Consider the following 22,114-nt stretch of genomic DNA (forward strand, 5'->3'; position numbering starts at 1 on the left):
TCGATCTCCTGACCTCGTGATCCGCCCGCCTCGGCCTCCCAAAGTGCTGGGATTACAAGCGTGAGCCACCGTGCCCGGCCTCTTTCTTCTTAACAAAATAGTTCTGCTGCCTTAAAATACAATAAGGAAATAATTTTATTTACTATGTGGCAGCACCGTATTAAATCCTGGTGAACAAAAAGAGCCAACGTTCTTATTTGGGAGCTTAGAATCTTTGTAAAATTATCCTGAAAGGAAATTATTCAACCTATTATTTCGATTCTTAGAACATCTACCTTGGATTAGCAGATTCTTTAAAGATGTTTAAATATATGGTCTTTCAAATAATCCCATCAGAAAGTGGGCAAAAAACATGAATAGACAATTCTCAAAAAATGATATACAAATGGCCAAAGCGTATGAAAAATTGCTCAACATCACTAATTATCAGGGAAATGCATGTTAAAACCACAATGTGATACCACCTTACTCCTGCACGAATGGCCATAATAAAAAAATAATGGATGTGGTAAAAAAAAAAAAAAAACAACACTTTGTATACTGCTGGTGGGAATGTAAGCTAATACAACCACCATGGAAGACAGTATGGTGATTCCTTAAAGAATGAAAAGTAGAACTACCATTTGATCCAGCAGTCCCACTGCTGTGTATCTACCCTGAGGAAAACAAGTCATTTTATGAAAAAGACACTTGCACATGCATGTTAATAGCAGCACAATTCAAAATTGCAAAAATGTGGAAGCAACCTAAATGTCCATCAACCAATAAGTAAAGGAAATGTGGTATATATACAACATGGAATGCACCTCACCCATAAAAAGGAATGAAATAATGGCATTTGCAGCAACCTAGATGGAGTTGGAGACCATTTTTCTAAGTGAAGTAACTCATGAGTGGAAAACCAAATATTGTATGTATGTTCTCACTTCTAAGTGGGAGCTAAGCTATGAGGATGCAGAGGCATAAGAATGATATAATGGACTTTGAGGACTCGGGAGGAATGGGGGTAAGGGATAAAATACTATGTACATTGGGTGCATTGTACACTGCTTGGGTGACAGGTGCACCAAAATCTCAGAAATCACCACTAAAGAATTATCCATGTAACCAAAACCACCTGTTCCCCAAAATCTATTGAAATAACATTAAAAAAAAATAATATGAGGTTTTTAAAAATGAAATTCACTAAGTTAAAAGGAATTAAAGGAAGTGGAAAATGTTATCAAATATAGAACCTAGGAATAAAAGATACTTTTGCATTAAGAGGGAACTAAATGAGCTACCGCTAGACTGTGGGGAGTTAATGTGAGTGTATTCATTCTCATATTTCTTGGTTGTTTCAAGGCAAATCTCTTACTAGCTTAGCTCTTTATCTTGGATATATATTTTCAAAGCAAAATCCTGTATGTGTCCAAATAATGTATTTGAATCAATGGTTCAAATACATTATTCTTCATTTTACTTTAATTCTTGATGAAGGTCCAGATGCTATGATTGCACTCTATGTTGAACCTTATAAATTGTATAAGAAATATGAGAAATGGAAATGTATTTATTTTACCAGTCCCCAACTTTTCTATATGGAGCATAGTTGCTAAAATCATAATTCTTGGGAATTATAAAACCTACTATTAAATTTTACATTTATTTCTTGTATTTATAAATATATAGGATTTTTGATACTATGAAAACTTTTTCTTTAAAATTAGTATATTATTCAAACAGCATTTATTATTTTCTTTCATAATCATCAAAATCTACAACTAAAAATTTAAAGCATTTCTCAAATGATGCTAGGGAAATTGCTTTATCCAAAATCCCTCAATGATAAAATCTAGGAGAAAGTAATTTATTTGGATTTCAATTAAAGCAGTTTTATAAGGTAAGTTCAGAAAGTGAACTAAATATGGATTACTCTAAAAGATGTGTTAGTAAATATTTTTCAAGATTTTTAGAGTTTTCTTTTTCTTTCTTTTTTTTTTTTTTTTTTAAACAACAGGAGGATTATACTGACTGTGGTGGTGTTTCTGGATTAAATCCCTCCCTGTGGTACATCATTGGAATCCAGTTTCTACTACTTTGGCTGGTATCTGGCAGCACACACCGCCTGTTATGACCTTCTAAAAACCAAATCTGCATAATTAAACTCCAGACCCTGCCAAAACATGAGCCCTGCCCTCAATTACATTAACGTAGGGTCAGCTATAAAATCAGACAAACATTAGCTGGGCCTGTACCATGGCATAACACTAAGGCGCAGACTCCTAAGGCACCCACTGGCTGCATGTCAGGGTGTCAGATCCTTAAACGTGTGTGAATGCTGCATCATCTATGTGTAACATCAAAGCAAAATCCTATACGTGTCCTCTATTGGAAAACTTGGGAGTTTGTTGTTGCATTGTTGGTGATTACATGTGAAAGGGTTCCCCATACAATTGTTTATGAATCATAAGAAATGTCTTGATATTGACCTGGAATTTTGACTTGCTGCAATTTTACTAAGAAAATCTCTAAGGGGAAAGAAATTATTTTTGCCTTCACTTATTCTTCTGTTGAAAATTAATTCCTGCTTTGAGTAGCAATTATTGAAATATATAGAGAAAGAGAGAGAGAATTAACATTGGTCTAAATTGTTGAAATATAAATAATGGCTAATTTTCTATGAAAAATTTGCCATGAATAAAATGCCTTATGAAGAATGGCTTCTTTGCCAAAAATAAAACACAATTGATGACCAATTAAATTTTGATGGGGTAATGAATTGATGGTTTGAAAATAGTAACTAAGAAATTATTAAACTAAAGGTGCTTGAGGGAGAAATTAGAATACGTGACATATTTCCTCATAAATGTAAGCAAGCCCTTAATAAATGCTTTGATGTGATGTTCCTTTTGTTCACAGTACAGTTATGTAGTGCTAGCCAGATACTTAAAAATGCTCTAAGAAAAGCTTGTCGGGGGGAGGGGGAAATGTTTTTCTTGTGATAAATGAACTTTGGTTTACCAAGGGTATTTTGCATGATGCTGCTGCTATTTTAACTTTTCAGTTCTTTTTTCCTCTTACTGTAGAGTGTAGTCATTGAAAAGTTAACTGAGTGATATTATTGTTATGTAAGAATCTGAACCTTGCAGTGTAAATGCACTTAAACTACTCTGAATATACTGTGCAATGTAAATGCTGAATGATTGGGGTTAGATAAATGGTGAAATGAGAATTAATGAATTTTATACAGATTCGTGCTTTCGCCTGATAACCTATGTACAGATATTTTAAGTACATAAATCAGATTTGACACATTTATTTTTTGAAAAGTACATATATGTTCTCAATGAAGATTCATCCTAGGTTTCCTCTTTGTTCGTTTCAATAGTAGCACATACAATCCAAAAGTTCCTGCTACTGCTGCTTTTGCCCTTCCATTTTAAATGGTATGATCGTTTGACCAAAATTTCCATGCAAGTTGATAAGGGTTTTACAATAATCTGAACAAATAGGAAACCTTGAATCTCTATGTATGCACATGAATACTTGATTGTGAATAATAAAAGTTGTTTTTTATACAGCCTCATTGGTGAAAATGGTTAGTGTAGTGAATCAGATATTTCATTATAGACTAATATGGTAGCAGATTATTTATGCTTTTAAAAATTATTTTCTGGAGCAAACAGTATTTGAAGAAAGGGTAAAAACTATGAATGTGTAATTCTAAGAATAGTTAATAATTTTACTGAAGGCTGAACGTATGTAGATATTTTTTATGATAAAATGCAGTTTTTTTTTTGGAACATGCCAATTACTGGTATGTGTATATGCTGGAAATTTTCTTACATATCCTTTTTAAGTCAAAGTTATTAACATTATCCAGCATGCTTTAATATGCTCCACATATCAAAGATATAACCAATAATTTAACATAGCTTAAAAGATAATATTTGTTTTGTTTTTAGCTTTGCATACATTTGTAATTCCCTCCCACCACCAATATACCTTAGGTACCATTTGTGTACATTTCTTTATGTAAGATTTTTTTTTTTCAATAAAAAGGGGGGGGGGAATGGAATCACTTTGCCAACTATTGTTCTAAGAGTTGACATCAGTTACCATTTCTAATGCATTGTTGTGATTTTGTAGTGTCATTCATTACTGGTATTGACATTTTAGAAAACACCAAAGTGATTTAAAATATATGTGGGGAAAAAAACTTCTCACTCTAGTAACAATGTTTAAATCATGTTGTTTGTTAAATATTTAAAAGTTATTGTTCAATTTTTGCTAGACTATCTTAAATCATGATAGTGTTGGGAAGGGGGTATCAAAATATAAAATCGTTAGTTTGTGTATATAAACAATGCACATTAAAACAATTAAATTGCTTCCAGCATACAACAAACTACCTTAAAATTATGTTCAAAATCTATTAAATATATTTTCATGGCTAATGTCGATTACATGTTTTCATCAATTACATTGTTATTGTATTAATCACGGTTAAACTTGGCATCTCTTGGCAGGATCCTATTTAATTTCTATTGCCATCAAAATATATTTACATGCATGAGTTTTGCTATAAACCTTTATTTTCTGCTATAAAGTGATATGACAACCACAAATACAATTACAAATTGGGTAAGAACAAGCTGAATAAAAGTTGTTCCCATGACTAATATTAGTCTTCATGCTTTTAGCATATTTTTAAGACAGTAACACTCATCCCATCAAATTATTATATTACATTTAGTATTTTTCTGTGAGTTATGTTGACAAGAACTTAAATTATAGCCTGTTATTAATATTGATTTCCAACGACTGAACAGTACAACAGATCAATAAAAAAGTTTATACACTGCTTTAACTAATTTTTGTTATATTCATGTGGCTTAATGTAGTCACTAAAACAGAGTTCAAGTAAGCTTGGCAATGGTGTTGAGTAACAAGAAATAATTTTGCATTAATGATTTCTTTATATTTTCCTCATTTAAACAACCAGCATTACTGCCAAACACCAACCGTGGTCCATATTTGTAACAGGTTTTTAACATGACATAGTTAGCAAGTTTGATTGAAGAGATTTTTAGGTCCTGGGCCTATAAGATTTTAGTATGATCTTTTTTTCATGTTTCTAATGCTTGAGGTGTTACTGCTTAACTTGGGAAAAAAAAAACAGTATTGCTGCCATTTGTAAGTTTTCCTATAAAATTCCTTTTATTAACTTTAAAACTGGCCTTATGGGGTTCAAATAGGCAGTATCCCTTTTAAGTGACCTTTGCAACCCAAGTGTTACTTGCTTATTTGATGCTCTCTTGTATTTTAAATCTCATTTAAATCTTTGTCTGTGACCAACAAAGCTTAAATTTTGTCTTAATTTAAAACTCTGAATCTATTCCATTGATCATGTTAGACGTTAAAATGTTTAATGGTATAGTCTGACCTAGTGAAACAAAATGGATGTTGTTACTTTTTTTAAAGAATAGAATGGAATGACTATTTCACTTGCCCAAAATTTTAAATATTTTTTCATCTAAACTTGTATTGTTTCTCATAGCAGAATGTTAATATTCACAATACATTTCTGTAAAGAGCAAACCAATATAATGTTTCGAGTGTTGAAAAAATTCCAGATTTTTGAAGAATTAGACAATTCTTACCAATCTTTCATCTACCCTATTTCTAGTTCACACAGTTATCTCAAATTCCACTGAAACTAATGGGATACTGTCTTGTGTAGATGCCAATTGAGTTTATAATGTGATCCAGTAAAGCTGTCTTTTTTGTTGTGTTGTATGAGTGTCGGATCATGCTTTTAGGAATACTTTTATTAAAATGGTGTGCATTCATGCAAAAGGCCAACTGGCTTTTGTGAACAATAGATCTTTTCTCCCTTTTATTTTGTTCTCTTGACACTTTTGTGAAAATTATCTAGCCTGATAAAAACATTTTGTAAAAATTTGTATAATACTGTTATAAAATATTTATAATCCCAGAAAATGTTGTGTTAAATCTTGTGCAAAAACAGTATATTCAGAATAAAAGTTTATCATTTAAAGTCACCACACAGTTTGGGTTTTCTGCTTTTTAAAAGATCCAGTTGGAAGAGACAGATGGCTCTGTCATAAATACATTTTAAGAGAGAATTCTGGATTGTGGAAATAAAAGTTGGGATTAAATGGTGCTTTTACAATTAAAAACCTCACCTCACACAAATACAGTCAATGCTTGAACAACATATGTTTGAACTGCATGGATATACTTATATCTCGATTTTTTTTTCAACCAAATGCAGATTGAAAACACAGTATTTGCAAGATGGAAAACCCACATGTACCAGGGGCCTACTTTCTCTATACTCAGATTCTGCGGGGCCAGTTTCCAGACTTGAGTATGCATTGATTTTGATACACGTGGGCATCCTGAAACTAATCCCCCCCACACACACAGGGACGACTGTCAATTCATTCGCAGTGCCTTTACTTAAGTCTAACCTTCTAACGTGCCTTCTCCATCAAGGCATTTAGGAATGTACTTAATCAGACTTTAGACTTCTTTTATTAAAAAAAAAAAGTTCCCTAGGCAAAAGTAATGTTTCCATGTTTCTTTAAAGACCTCACTAAAGTAGGTTAAAAGAAACAAGTTAGTTAGAGTATCTGAAATGTGCTTATCTTCTATGCATCTAACAAACATTTGAACAGCAGCTGAGGCAATGAAGTATAAAGAATTTTCCCTAAAAGCCCTATTAGTTTCCTTTTACACTTAAACCAGCTTACAACCTGCCTTCCTATGCTCACGTGATAAACTGATGAGCCTGACGTTGTATGGAATCTAGTATAACGTAGGCCTACTCATCTTTTTTCTCTCTGGAGAATTTGAAAAATACCTACGTATGGGTGGAATGTAGTATGTGGGTACCCGTGATGGTGATTACTGGAAAATTTGACCCCCATGTCTAATAAAGACATTTTAACAGGAAAAAAAACCTACACAAAAGTGTAACCTAGATTACATTTGTTTTTTGAACATCTGGATTCATTCTATACCAATTTATCTCTTCAATTTTCTCTTTCCCCAGAGACCTTCATTTCCTCTATCAATCATTTTGATCCCACTCCTGCCTCTTCTCTTGGGACCCTGCTTCATCAGTTCTTCTTTCTCAAGCATATTCCGTCCCCCTTCTCAGCAGGCTTCTTTCCCTCTGGTCTAAAGTCATTTGGAACACCTCTATCTAAAACAAACTGAACAATCAAACATCCACCCCTGCCCATTAACCCTATTACTTCCTAGATTTATATACTAGAATTATTCATTTGTACATCCACAGACATATTGGTAGTCTTTTCTCTTTGTGTTATATTCAAGTAGGCCTTAGAATTTTAGATCTGTAAGACACATTACCTCTGACCACCAGATTTCACTACTGCTGGAAATTTTTAATTATTGCTACGAGGTCCTAATAAATTCAAGTTCTTGGATATTTCTCAATTCTTAAATGTTTTTGTATCTCAAAGTGGAGTTATCCACCAGAGCACCTATATACTTTCCTATAAATTGCTATACAACTCAACAATGCTGTTTTATATTTAATAAGTGGGCTGTTTAAAAATGTATTTGAGAAGAAAATTTAATATCACTACCATAATTGGAAAATGAATATAACTTGCTCAATTTGTTAAGTATGTCACATTAAAGTAGGTTTATAGCTATTGCGATAAGAAGAAATGAACAAACTCAGCATATGCCAGTTGTCAAATGTGCCACATTTAATAAAATGCTTCATCAATGCATTTGTTATGAAAGTTTAGGAAGTTTTTGCATAAAATATAAACCTGGACCCAAATATCAGACTGTATACTTTAGTTATTAATATGTTAAAAATGTATACTCATGAAATTTTGTCAAAGTTTGGCTTTTCTTAGATGTGTAGAATTTTCCCCCAAATGATTTATTATGTAATAGTTTTGGGTCATTTGAAACATTTTCTTTTTTTTTTTATCTAAAAAATAAGTTCATCATGAACTTTATATGGTAAGGGTGAATGATTTAAAACATTTCTTATACTGTAGTATGAAGTTTCCATGAAAAAAAAAAAAGCTCAAGATTTAAAAAAAATAGCTAATGGATTATAAGACAGAGAGCTTATGCAGTTCTAAGTGCTTTCTTTTCACATGAAGCAGCCCAGAGGAGTTAAATCCTGTCCAAGGCCACCAGCTCCTTTTGTCAAAACTGGACTAGGAACTCGAGTTGGCTGACTGTTAGTAACTTCCCTAGGGACAGTAATTCCAGCTCTCCAACATATTGATATAAGGACAATGTATGTATAGGTTGGAGTAAAATGCAAGCAAGGTTGCCAATTTTCTGTATTAGGAGGAATTCCCTTTTCTAGATATTCTTATTTCCCCTGTTTAAGGAAAAATGACATTTTGTGAAAGTATGGCATCACTGATTATAATTATTGTAAACAGCAAATTAAAGAGTTAGCAAACTTATGTTACTTGTCATTACTTCAGTTAGCAAACTTATGTTAGTTGTCATTACTTCTGTTACCCTCCCTTCTTTTTTATTTTATAATTATAGTGACCTGTAAAATTTCTCAATCCAGGAACTATAGTACTACCCTAGTCCACATTGTGAATGCAGTGTAGCCACGTGGTCACTGGAATTCCTTGCTTCAATTTAAAACCTGACTTCACCACTTACTAACTATGGAATCACAGACAAGTTACATAATATCTGAAAGCCTCAGTTTCCTCATCTCTAAAATAAAGATAACAGTAACTACATTGAAGGATTGCCATGATGATTAAGTGATAAAATTAATGTAAGTAATCTAGCATAGAGCCCAGCATTGTGTTAACCCTCATCAATGCAATTTATTATTATGAATTGTTATCATGACAGTCATCTTCCTAGTACAGTCTTCATTTTGGGCTGAAGCGCTAAAGATCCCAATTATGTACATGTATCCGTCTGTTTTGTGTTGTATAAAGGAATACCTGAGTCTGGGTCATTTATGAAGAAAAGATGTTTATTTTGGCTCATAGTTCTGCATACTGTACAACAAGCATAGCACCAGCATCTGCATCTGCTCAATCATGGCAGAAGGCAAAGGGGGAGCAGGCATGTCACATGGCAAGAGAAAGAGCAAGAAAGAGAGATGCTAGGCTCTTAAACAACCAGCACTCGCATAAACTAATAGAGCAAAAATTCACTTATTACCATGAGGAGGGTACCAAACCATTCAGGAAGGATCAGCCCCCATGACCCAAACAACTCCCAGCAGGCCTGACCTCCAACACCGGGGACTACAAATCAACATGACATTTGGAGGGGACAAATCTCCAAACTATATCACTGTACCATTAGTGTGTAATTTAATTTTTTTTTATTTTTAAACTTTTAGGTTCGGGGGTATATGCGCAGGTTTGTTATATAGGTAAGTTGCATGTCCCAGGTGTTTGTTTTACAGGTTATTTCATTACCCAGGTAATAAGCATAGTGCCCGATAGGTAGTTTTTCAATCCTTTTCCTCCTCTTACCCTCTACCATCAAGTAGAGCCCATTGTCTGTTGTTCTCTTCTTTGTATCCATGTATACTCCACGAAACATGCATTTATTCTTTATTCAACTGAAGTGTTAGATGTGGACCCTTTATGCAAGATAAAAATAGTTCCTTTCCTTGAGTGACTACTGGCTGAGAATATTGAAAATATAATAAATATTTACAATAGTGAGATGAGTGCTATTCTGTAGGAAAGAAATGTTAGTATAGGAGTTTACAGAGAAGTAACCTAGCAAGACTAGGCTGGCCAGAGAAGGCTGTCATGGTCTTAAGCTGAAGGAAGGAGGAGGCAATACCGTAAGAAATAGAGAAGAGCTGTGTGAAAAGAGATGCACCCAGGGAGCTAGAAGTAGCTGAATGTGACAGTTCAGTCTGGCTGAAGGGATGGGCGACTGAAGATGAAGTGGAAGATGCCGCTGGAGAGATGAAGAACCAGGGCCTGAAACTCTCTCTGAATCACGTCGGGTATTTAGGTAACTGAAGGCCACAGAAGAGTTTTAGGCAGAGACAGTATGATCATATTTGCATTTTAGGACAACCATTCTGGGTGAAATATGTGTTATTGATAGAAGAACACCACAGATAAGGAGACCACTTAGGAGCCTACCATCCAGGTGTGAAACTTTTGTTAACTGGTAGGAAGGTAGATAGAGAAAAGTGGACTGATCTTTGAAATATTTAGAAGGAAAAAAAGAAGACTCTATGATTCACCAGTTATATTGAAAAAAAAAAGGGGGGGAAACAGAGTTACTCTCAGGATTCTGAAGTTTAACATCTTGACTAGCAGTGCAGTCCCCCAAGTTTGGGGGGAGAAAGGAGGGTGCCCAAGGCATTGGTGAGGTAGATGGGACAAATCCAGAGGAGAAAATTAAAAATTGCACTTCAGAAATATTGTGAATGAGGCTTTGTACAGTGTTGAGGATGTGAAGACAAGAAGATACAAAGATGGGTGGGTCGCTGCTGCCCAAGAATATATACACTCAGTGTGATTCTTAACACTGACTGCATGTTAGAAATGCTTATTGGAAGTTTTGTTGGTTTGTTTTGTTTTATATATTGATACTTAGGTTCTCACTCTAATTAATTCAGACTCTCGAGTGTTTCCTGCAGCCAGGGTTACACTAGCCAGGGGGATGTTAAGTGACAAGAGTGACGATTCAGATGCAGGATGGTTCTGAATTATACTTTATAAGTATCTACATACAATTTTTTGTTTCAATATAAATGAACACATGAGTATATTTTAAAACACATTCTATAATCCCATTTTGATTGCATTATGTTTGAAGGCTTTTCTATTCATTTTTCTCTTTGGATCTGGATTCTATAGTTGGACATACCTGATAATCAATAAAGTTCTCATTGATTGTGGTTGATATTTAAGACCACTATTAGGATAATTCTTTTTACTAGACATTCTATTCCTATTTAAGTCACATTAATAATATCAAATGTCTTATATAGTTGTACCACAGATTTCTATAAATATTATCAAACAAAAAGAACTTTGTCAATCAGGTTCTTTCTTATGGTAAATGAAATACAGACATTTATATATCCAAACAACAGAATAAAATTAGAAAATTACATGACTTGACAATATTTTTTTTTAACATATCACTTTTAATTAAATAATGGCTATTTCTTGACACAATAAAAAGCTAATCAAAACTTTTAAAATCCCACTTAAAAGATGACTATTTCAGATTGATTGCAGGCTGCCTGCTCATCTTAATTTACAGGCCCTCAAAAAAATCTGACTGGGGCAAAAGAGACTGTGGTGCATGATAGAAGTTCCTGTCTCTGCCGGGCGCGGTGGCTCACGCCTGTAATCCCAGCACTTTGGGAGCTTGAAGTCTTACTGAACCACTCATTATGAATCAGGAGCATTTTGATCAATGCTACTGTTTTGCTGATAATAAGATAGCAGATGCCTGAGTTTTGTAACACTTAAGTATTATATCACTGTGCTTACACAATCAGGGGCAACCTCCTCCTTAATCTCTCCTTGTATTGTTATTGATTGCAAAGGAAGAGTAGGGTGTGCCTGGAGAAAATTCCACCGACCTTCTGAACCCTATTCTATTCTCACCCACCAGGGGTTATTCCTAGGGTTTCAAAGTCCTCAGTGACTCAAGTTGTCGTTTATTTTGGTATTTCTCTTTCAGGCTATTCCTAAATATGCATCGTGAAAGTTTAGTAGTGTGCCCTTCATGTAGTAGGATTGATATGTATATAAAAATAAAATATTGAGTAGTCTTCACTAATGCTTTGAACTTCCTATTTTCCTAATTAAAGAGAAATACAAAATATTACTGAGATTAACTTAAGTATCTCACAAATAACAACATAATTTCTTCCAGTGATTTCCTTAGTAGTATACAAATCTTTGTTATTATCCTTATAGGGAATTAGCTTCTCAATATCATTTTATCCCTTAGGCATAGGGAGTTTGTTACATATGATCATGGTTGCCTAGGGTTGCCATAAATCACCGCCAAGTGGTAGTTTACAAACAACAGAAGTATATTATCTCACAATTTTGGAGGTCAGAAATTCAAAATCAAGGTGTTAGCAGGATCACACTCCCTCCGAGCCTCTAAGAGAGAATTTATTTTTTTCTTGTCTATTCCAGTGTCTGTTACTCCAGGCATTCCTCAGTTTGTAGCAGTTAATTCTAATTTTGGCCTCTGCCTTCACGTGGCCTTTTCGGTTTGTCTGTTTTTTCCTCCTGTGTCTTTTATAAGGGCATATATCATTGGTTTTAGGTTCTAACCTAAATCTAGGCTAATCGCATCTCTAGATCCTTAATTACATTTGAAAAGTCCCTTTATCCACAAAAAACCAAACACCGCATGTTCTCACTCATAGGTGGGAATTGAACAATGAGAACTCATGGACACAGGAAGGGGAACATCACACTCCAGGGACTGTTGTGGGGTTGGGGGAGGGGGGAGGGACAGCATTAGGAGATATACCTAATGCTAAATGACGAGTTAATGGGTGCAGGAAATCAACATGGCACATGGATACATATGTAACAAACCTGCACATTGTGCACATGTACCCTAAAACCTAAAGTATAATAATAAAAAATAAATAAATAAATAAAATAAAAAATAAATAAATAAAAAAAAGAAAAGTCCCTTTATCCAAATAAGGTCACATTCACAAGTTTCAAGGATTAGGACTTGGACATTTCTTTTTTGGGGACACAATTCAACCCACCATACATATTCCCTTGGCATTATGGTATATGAGTGGAAAATGCTTCTTATGAGTTCCCTAATTTATATCTCCAACCTTGGTTTTTCCCTTACGTCCAGATTCTTACATCCAAGTTGATACAGTAGATGGCCAATTTGATTTCTCCACCCGAGTGTGCCTCAAAACTGAGGTACTCATTCTCCCATCTTCCAGGGGAGTTGACTAGTTGTGGCTCATAGCTAAGATTCTCCCAAGAAATTACTCTGGGGTGGAGGAAGCTGCTTTTCTCCAAGTAATACCCACTTCAAAGGGACAGAAGGACAGGTTTGGTAACATGTCTCATTCAGCCCATCTCTGGAGGGCCATCCCAGCTCCAGTTTCCCATGAGATTGACTTACACCTCTGTTTCAACTGTACATCACCAATTTCTTTTTCAATCCTGTTTTCTTCCTTCACAGGTATTGTTCCTGAGAGTTCTTTGCAAAAAACCACCTATATGCAAGTGTCCATTTCAGTTTTTTCCCCCTAGAATGCAGCCTAGAAAAAAAAGGCATCCCTAATTTAACATGTCCCTACATAACTCTTATTGCAATGTATCCTCCACCACTTCACATTCTGTCCCTTCCATTAAAAGAGTTCCTTCCCCCATTCCCCAGCTTTGTAAATGACATTAACATCCACAGAATTTTCAAGCCAAAAGCATAGGAATTATTGTACTTCATACCCTTTTCTTTTACCAAGATCCTATTTTGAGCCAAGTAATTTCACTTCTAAATTATATTGGATATCTGTCTAGTTTTCTACATTTTCATTAACACTCCCCTAGTGTGATCATCATCTCCTCCCATACTACTCTCAGTTATTAGAACTGTGATCCTGGGCAAATTTACTTGCTCTTTCCAAGCCTCCATGAAGTCGAAAGAATAATAGTACTAATATACTCAGCATTACAGAATTGCTTTGATTAAGTGGTTAATAAACGTAGAAGGGCTAAAATAATACTTGGCATATAGTAAGTGCTATCGTGTCAGTTATTATAAATATTCCGAAACTTAATTAGGTCACCTCTTGTAGTGGGAAAGGGAAAGGAATACAACTGAGTGAGGAGAATTATCTGTGGACTTCTCCAGAGGTTGGCTTTGTACCTAGTGTTAAATCATGTACATCTCATGGCATGTAATTGCACCATATTATTCCATATGGTGGAATCTCAGAACCCAAGTTAGTTTAAAGTAAATATTCAATGTGCACATAGAACAAAGAAGTAAATGTTATACAAAATATTTTCTAAATACTACAGTATTTAAATTTTATCTAAATGGCTCTAATTCAGGAACAAGCAGTTTAGATGCTCCCAGAAGTACAGGCTATCAGTGCATTCCAGGAGCACATTGTGGGTTGATTGTTTCCAGTACAACTTCATCCTACTGCCATGAATTTGCTTGCTGGTTAATGTCTATAAAAATTCCCACAGATGTGTAAAAATATGTATTTGACTCTATTTCTTCTTATCCATCCCTTCCCACACTTTGTGATAACTAAATAGGAAAATCATTTCTTGAGTATCTCTGATACTATAGTTGAAATGTAGTGATCCAAAGATATAAGCTTATATATGTGATCCAGTGCCAAACATGTACCTAGATAAAACAGGTATTCAAAGCATGAATTAGGTTACTGTATAATATTTTACTTGACAGTGAAGTTTAACAAGGATCATAAGATATGAATACATAAATTTTAAATCCATTATCATGGATAAGGAGATCATTTTATTAAGTCAGTCTATTAGTTGTAACAACAATAGTATAATGATACGTGAGAATTTAAGATTATAGTTTTTTTTAAATATAGCCGTTGGAAAGCACATGTTGAAGTTTAATAAAACTGAGCCATGGCTGATTTATTAAAAACTTAAATTGTTCCTATTTTTTTCTTTTAATGTTTTACTTTCTTTCTTTCTTTATTTTTTGAGATGGGGATTTGGAATCCCCATCTGTTGCCCAGGCTGGAATGCAGTGATGTAATCACAGCCTTGACTTCCTGGGGCTCAAGTGATCCCCCTGCCTCAGCCTCCCAATTAGCTGGGACCACAGACATTCACCACTACACTCAGTTAATTTTTTTTTTCTTATAGAGACAGGGTCTCACTATGTTGCCCAAACTAGTCTCAAACTCCCGGGCTCAAGCTGTCCTCTTCCTCTGCTTCCCAGAATCCTGGGACTCCAGGTGTGAGACACTACTCCTGGCTGAAATTCTTTCTATTTTTTATTCTTATTGTTTATTATTGTTTATATATCCACTCAGCAAGCTTTTAATATTTACATTATACACACATACACACACATAAATAGAAATTGTTGAGTGCTAAAAAAAATAATAAAATTTGGTCCCCTCTCTAAATCTAGTTGAAAGAACTAGATTAATGTTGGAACATTTATTTGTCTGAGCAAGAAGGTGGCTCCCAATTCCCCTCATGCCCCTTTTTGCCATTGGGTTGCAAAAAAGTATAAACACCATGGAAATAACAGTGTTCACAAAATATTTCACAAAAATGCACAGAACTTCCACATCAGGAAGTTTCTATTAGTATTTAGCTCTCGTATAAGTTATGGTAGAACCTTTAATGTTTAAAAAAACAAAAGTACCCTCTGAAAGTAAAAACACAAAATGCTTGAATAGCCTCTTTGGATACTGGAGACTAAAGTTTTAGACATGCTGTTCCAAAATATCAATATGAATAACTGTCAGATTTGAATGGTACCCTCAACATGACAAAGTTCCATGTAGTCCAGGATACAATTGAAACTGTGTTTGCAAAATTATGACAGTTAAGAGAAATTTGACTCCACCTCGCCTCTAACCACCAAGCTGTCTTTGGTCATTCCTGGGCATAGGCCAAGCTAACTTTGGGAGAAATTTAGTTTATAGTTTAACCTTAAAGCAAGATGGCAATAGCCCTTCCCTAAACTCAACTGCCTTTATAAAACTCGTGAAAGCCACAAGGTTAGGGTTATGAGAGGAGCCTGAAGTCTGCTAAGATGTAGGCATAGTTTCTATAATCCCTTACTGCTCAGGAGTCAAATGGCCAGAGATCACAGGATTTGTGATTTCCCTAATTGCTCCTATACATAATATCACTATTGTAGAACCTAAGGTTGGTCTTTTGAGAAATTTTTTTTTTTTTTTTTTTTTTTTTTTTTTTTTTTTTTCAGATTTTTGCATTTCTCACAACCAGCTGACTTCACTCAGACCTAAGACCCAACCAGGCCTGTGGGCCCTGCCTAGTGGCTGACTCAGTGCACGAGGACCATTTTCTATACCCTATGATTTCATTTCCAACCAATCAACATTCTCCATTCCCTAGCCCCCTGCCCATCAAACTACCCTTGAAAAACCCTAACCTCTGATCTTTCAGAGAGACTGATTTGGGTAATAACTTCGTCTCTTGTGTGGTCAGCCTTGCATCAATTAAAGCCTTTCTTCACTGAAATACCATTGTCTCAGTGAGCTAATTTTGCCTGTGCAGTGGGCACAAAGAACCTGTTGGGCAATTACAAAATCAGTGCAAGTACCTCCGCTACTCAACCTTACAAACCTACGTATTCATTGGAGCTCAAAATATTTGCATCTAATCTAGACTCTTTATAGAGATTATTTTCCCAAGTAGGAGAATAATAGGGTATTTAAGTGAGGCACTTAACTTTCAGTTAAAAAATTATTTCTTATTGAAGGGGGTTGGGAGACAACTAAGAAACAAACAGACAACATAGATTTCAAAACAAAGTCTATGGAAGAAATGAAATGTATAATCTTGCAAGTCAAATGTGTGGGACACGAACTGATTATGTGTCCAAAATTATGCATCTGTCATAGCTTACTAAGGGGTCAACTGTGCCTGATAGCATTCCACAGATAAGGTAGAATTGTGGTATGTGGACTAGACCTGAGAACACCTTGAAGGCACAAATCAGTTGCATGAGCTGGGTGCTCTGACTTTAGCATTCCTACTCATGGCCCTCTCTAGTTATCCTAATTAGGGCTTCATGGATTGCTTTTATGACCAGTTCAAAGAGGACAAATAACAACAACCACTATAGATAGCTCGTGTAATTCATTAGCATTACTTACAGAAGATTTCTACAGTATTAAGTCCCACTGAAGATTGGCTGTGAAATAAAATGAATAAAATAAATACCCTTTGTAAGTGGGACAATAAGCACTATGCTTTGTCTTCCTTGTTACCTGGAAGTCATGACCTGAGATCAGGTTGTACATTGGCTAGTAGTTACTGGTTTGTTTGGCCAGGTGATCAGGGCCTAAGGCTAATACTGAAAGACTGATAACATGAAGAATTGGGAAACACTCATGTGGTTGGAGCTCTCAGAATGTGGCTAAAGTCTCTCACATTTGTTCCTTTGGAGAGACCACCAGAAATCCCCTCCAGAAAACAGCTCTTAATAACTGTAGTGTAAGGCTTAAAATTAATTCCAAATATTATATGCCACTTTGACATCTGAAACTGGGACAGCCATGCATGGCCTGAACACAGGTTCTTCTTTCTACTCTGTTCTTGGAATCCGGTCACCTCCATATTAAATGAAACAGGCACCATTCCTGCTTATCTCAGAGTAATGGGTTTCAGTTCCTTGCTAGCCCAGTAGAATTGTTCAAGAACGCAAAATACATCCTCCCTCCAAAACTAGAAGGAACTGCACGCTCTTGATACTGCACTACAAAGCTTCCCACAAACCCTATTTGTTCACTTTGTCATTGAATGCAACCCCATGTGGACCTGAATGATGTCCAGAGTCCTTCTTCCCCAAGCTGTGAGTATAATTTGCTGTCAATCTCATCTCTCCACTGTTAGGTATTGTATGTTCAGCAATTTCCATATTCCTAGGGCAGAAATCCTAGGAATGAATAGGAGTCATCCCTCACCAATGGGGTGAGTAGAGACAATTGAAAGTATAACCTATTAGATAGCATAATGAATTATTCAGATTTTAGTCAGACTTGCCATTCCTTGAAGCCAAAGAATCCTAATTGAAACAACGTGATCTAGAAATTAACCATGATTCCAGATATGTGATGGAGCCATTGCTGAGTAAGGGAAGTTAAGAGAGGGACTACATTCAGGAGGAGAAATAATGAGTTTATTTGGTAAGATTGGGTTTTAGAAGTCTATAAGTATAAAAAGGTATAGAGCAGCTGTAGGATATAAAAGTCTATATCTCAGCAAGAAAATTCAGAGGAAACAATATAGATTTTGGAATCAATATATAAACAACACTTGAAGTCATAGCCTTAGATGTAGTAGGTCAGGAAAGTAAAAAGTAGGCAACAAATTTATTTTTAGTCTAATGAATCTTTGGACCCTTCAACCTTCTTTTATGCCAATCTTATTCAAATTTCATATAAATATAGCTTTTTAAAGGACATATGTCTTTTAAAAAGGTATTAATTTGCATGTGTATGCATAAATAATTGCTTGCTTCTTAGGTAAGTTCTACAACTAAACTGTGTCTAAGGTCTTAGATCACTGACTTAGTTCAGGCTGCAATAATAAATTATCAGACTGGGTGGCTTATAAACAGCAGAAATGTATTTGTTGTAGTTCTGAAAGTTGGAAAACTGAGATGAAGTTACCAACAGAGTTGGCTTCTGGTGAGGAGCCTCTTCTGGGATGAAGACTACTACTGACTTGTATCTCCACGTGGTGGAGGGCAGAAGGAGGAAGCAGGCTCTCTCTAGTCACTGATATGGGCACTAATCTCATTCATGATGGCTCCACTATTGTAAGCTCATCTAAGCCTAATTACTTCCCAAAGGCCCTACCTCCTAATACCATCACACTGTAGGGGGTTGGTGGAGGCTGGGGTTTTAACATGTGAATTTTGCGGGGACACAAACATTCAGCCTATAAGAGCCATGCTTAAAATGAATCCTAAGCACTAAGTAGGAATTTTCTCAAATTTCTTATGAAAGAATTAAATGTATCATGCATTTAGTTTAGACGGATGAATTGGCAGAACAAGAAAAGTGGAATATGGGAAGGGTAGTGAGGTGGGTAAGGAACAGAGGGAATATTCATTTAAAATATTCTCCTGTATGAACTTTTTGCATTTATGAAGTGAAAAGAATTTCTCCATCTTTTGTAATACCGTGCTACTTATATACTCTGTTTTTAAATTAGTACTATATATTTATATTTGTGTATCTTACCTCTCTGATAAATCCTGAACTTCCTCAAGACAAGAACTAGTAATTGTTTAAATCCCACTGTAATATCAAATCAAAGCTTAAAATTTTGATATTATACTTGTTCCTTAAATCTAGTAAGAACAGATTTATACTTTTGATTCATGAGGAAAGATTCTCTCAAACATCTAAAGTATTTTTCCTCATATATTTAGATGTGTCTTAATATATGAATAAACTATAAGACTGAAAAACCAGTTTTCTCACCTGGCTTCATATTAATGATGGCAGATAATACATATAGTTTGCCCTGTTATTTGTAAGATTCCTCTAGAATTACAATTAAGAATGAAAGATGTAAGATAAGGAGAACAGAAAGTAAAAAGTGACTGTTATGACCAGGTAGAAAGATCAACACTTTGGTTGAACACAGAAGGTAATTGAGAATGAATCATTGGATGAAATCAGCAGAAAAGCTACAAGCTAGCATATGCTAGAAGATATATGCTATAAGGAAGAAACTAGGAACTAATGCACAAAAGAAGACCTCAGAGAAGCTCTAATCTCAGAATCAGTCAGTATGATAAAACATAGAAATGGAAAACAGGGCTGAAATTCAGTGACTGTGTATGTATTGAGTAACTGTTGTTAGATAACAACTTGCTAACACTCGTACTGGATGTGCAAATCATAAGCAATACATATTTATTCCCAAACTAATTCACTGATATAATTGTGTAGGACCATGTGACTAGTTATGGCCAATGAATTCCTAGAGAAAGTGATGTGAAGTCCTTTCCAGGCAAGATCATGTAATTGATGCCCTTCAAGAACCTTCCTTCCATCAACCACAGACAGAAACATTAAGATAGTGGCTGCTTTATCAACCTGCATTCCAGAATGAAGAGATATGGAAGAAAGAAGTTTCTACAGTTTTGAAAGTCACTAAGTTTTGTAATTTGTTCAAGGATTCATCTAGTCAATTCTCACTTCGACTATTCTCTTGCTCAAAAAAATTAGGGGAAAAAATGGGATAACGAAGCCTTCTAGTGTAGACATTTGCACCCCAGAATTAAGCTCCCATTATTTCGCTACTTGAGGGTTTCCACAAAAGAAAGAAAAAAGACAAATTAATGTGAGAAAACAGATTGATATGAGAAACAAATTTCAATATAAAAGAGCCCACAACAGTCCTATCACTTTGAATTTAAAAAGAGTCATAATTAGACATATATGCATTTAACTTCAGAACAGTAGAGAAAAGAAGATATTCAAAGTTTCTAAAGACATTTTTTAAGTTATACAAAAAGCAACAAGAAGATGACTGCCCTGGGAAGCTGTGTAATGCAGTATTAACTCTAGACTCAGATGCTGCAATTTACTAAACATGTGATTCAGGAAATTTATTTAACTTATACTTCAACGACTTCTACCACAAAATAAGGATAATAATAGTTTCTATCTTTTATGGTTCAGACCTTTAAGTGCTGGCAACACCTTAGCCCTAATAAGCTGTTAATACATGTTGACTATAATTTTCAGACTTATCAAGGGTGACCTTGAATGTGAGAAGGCAGTAGGGCAATGCACTCAGAATTTATAATATGCTTTAAATAGTTGTGGTTACAAAATGGACCCAATTTCAGTGTGCTCCTTTGCAATTATATTTCTACCTAATTGAAGTTTAACTCACAAATCCCAATTTGTGTCTTGCAGTACAAATGAGTATCTGGCTAATACAAGGTAACTCAGGTTCTTAAGGGTTTGAAGCTTGAGCTCTTAGGACTCTTCTCTTGCTTCTCTTATTGATTAAAAAAAAGTGGGTGGTAATGGGAGGTATCTAGCAGTATAATGCCTGCTCCACGTACTGACATCTGCTTTCATAGTTTCCCATGTCTGGCCCAAGACACTGGGCCATTGCCTCCAGTGCAGTAAGTATGCTCCCTGATGGAATAATTTATGCTATCTACTTTAACCATAGGAAATGTACAGTGTTTTTTCTCAAGTGGAGCTTGCTGATTCTCCCTCTGTCAATTTGGATCCCACTTTAACACTTTTGTACTTGTTGAAGGAATCTGATACCATGAAACTTAGCTTTCTCCCAGTACAGCCTGTCTATCTGTAGTCTCAGCTACAGGGTCCCTTTGCCCCATTCCTCCAGGACCTCTCAGCAGGCATGCTGGTGCCGTAATCTCAACCACATTTTGCATTCCATTCAGAAATTTTCTGATCCTCTCCATGTTGGTAATAGCCAATATTCTCTGTTTGGACTAATTTGCAACTATGCTGTCACCTATATGACACATATTAAGAGTGTATAAATAAATAGTATAACTGTAGTGTGAAGATACTAAATAAATTTATAGGTAAAAGAAATTTGGGTATGCTATCACACAGTGACTGGAGTAAATGGGAGAAAAAGAGTAAATTTTATTTATAAAAGAAAAGAATACTAAATTAAAATTAGAGTAACCTATACTTAAAATATTCTCTTGAGAAGAAACTTCTATTTTAGGCTCACTCTTTCCTAATGATCTGTATTCCATTTCTCAATTATATGTGGTAGGTAAAATTTTACTCTCTACTATTTAAACTGCCATATATAAATAAGAGTGGAGTCCTTACTAAATAGTTTAATGTAATACTATGCATGGAAACTGTGATCTGAGGCTCTATTTGCAGCTTGAATGTCTAAGAATGTCTTAACCAGGGATGGTGGTGTGAGACGGTAATCCCAGCTATTTGGGAGACAGGGGCCTGAGAATCCCTTGAACCCTGGAGGCAGAGGCTCCAGTGAGCTGAGAAAGCATCACTGCACTCCAGCCGGGGTGACAAAGTGAGACTCAAAAAATAAAATAAAATAAAATAAAATAAAATAAAATAAAATAAAATAAAATAAAAAGTCTAAGAATGTCTCTGAAATTCATATATAATGCAATTAGAATGTGATTTTGTAAGATTAAAACATAGGTTAATATGTTATGATTTTTTTCATTTTAGTCCAACTGTATTTGATAATACAATATTGAATGATAGCACATTTGCTATTATTTGTTATAGGCCAAATACATGACACCACTTTAAGTTTTTTAGTGAGCAAAGTGTCAAACTGTAAAATTTCATGTGCATATTTAGTATGATGCTTAATTTAGAGTA

At 35.0% G+C, this 22,114-nt stretch overlaps 1 protein-coding gene across 9 annotated transcripts in view; it reads left to right on the forward strand.

Annotated features, from left to right (window-relative positions):
• Positions 1 to 16,131, forward strand: part of CACNA2D1 (calcium voltage-gated channel auxiliary subunit alpha2delta 1) — a 509,235-nt gene extending 493,104 nt beyond the window's left edge. For 6 of the 9 annotated variants that reach the window (XM_032761211.2, XM_032761212.2, XM_058425264.1 and 3 more), the window contains one exon: positions 2,000 to 6,047. In XM_032761211.2, the coding sequence (XP_032617102.1) occupies positions 2,000 to 2,116 (117 nt within the window). In that variant the 3' untranslated portion in view covers positions 2,117 to 6,047. Of the gene's footprint in view, positions 1 to 1,999; positions 6,048 to 6,280; positions 6,377 to 8,590; positions 8,810 to 9,391; positions 9,425 to 15,972 lie in introns of those variants that run through there. The other 3 variants (XR_009208970.1, XR_009208968.1, XM_058425275.1) reach the window with 3 other exon arrangements.
• Positions 16,132 to 22,114: the final 5,983 nt, after the last annotated feature.

Source organism: Hylobates moloch, unplaced genomic scaffold (assembly GCF_009828535.3).
Source record: "Hylobates moloch isolate HMO894 unplaced genomic scaffold, HMol_V3 SCAFFOLD_1, whole genome shotgun sequence".
Taxonomy (NCBI): Eukaryota; Metazoa; Chordata; class Mammalia; order Primates; family Hylobatidae; genus Hylobates; species Hylobates moloch.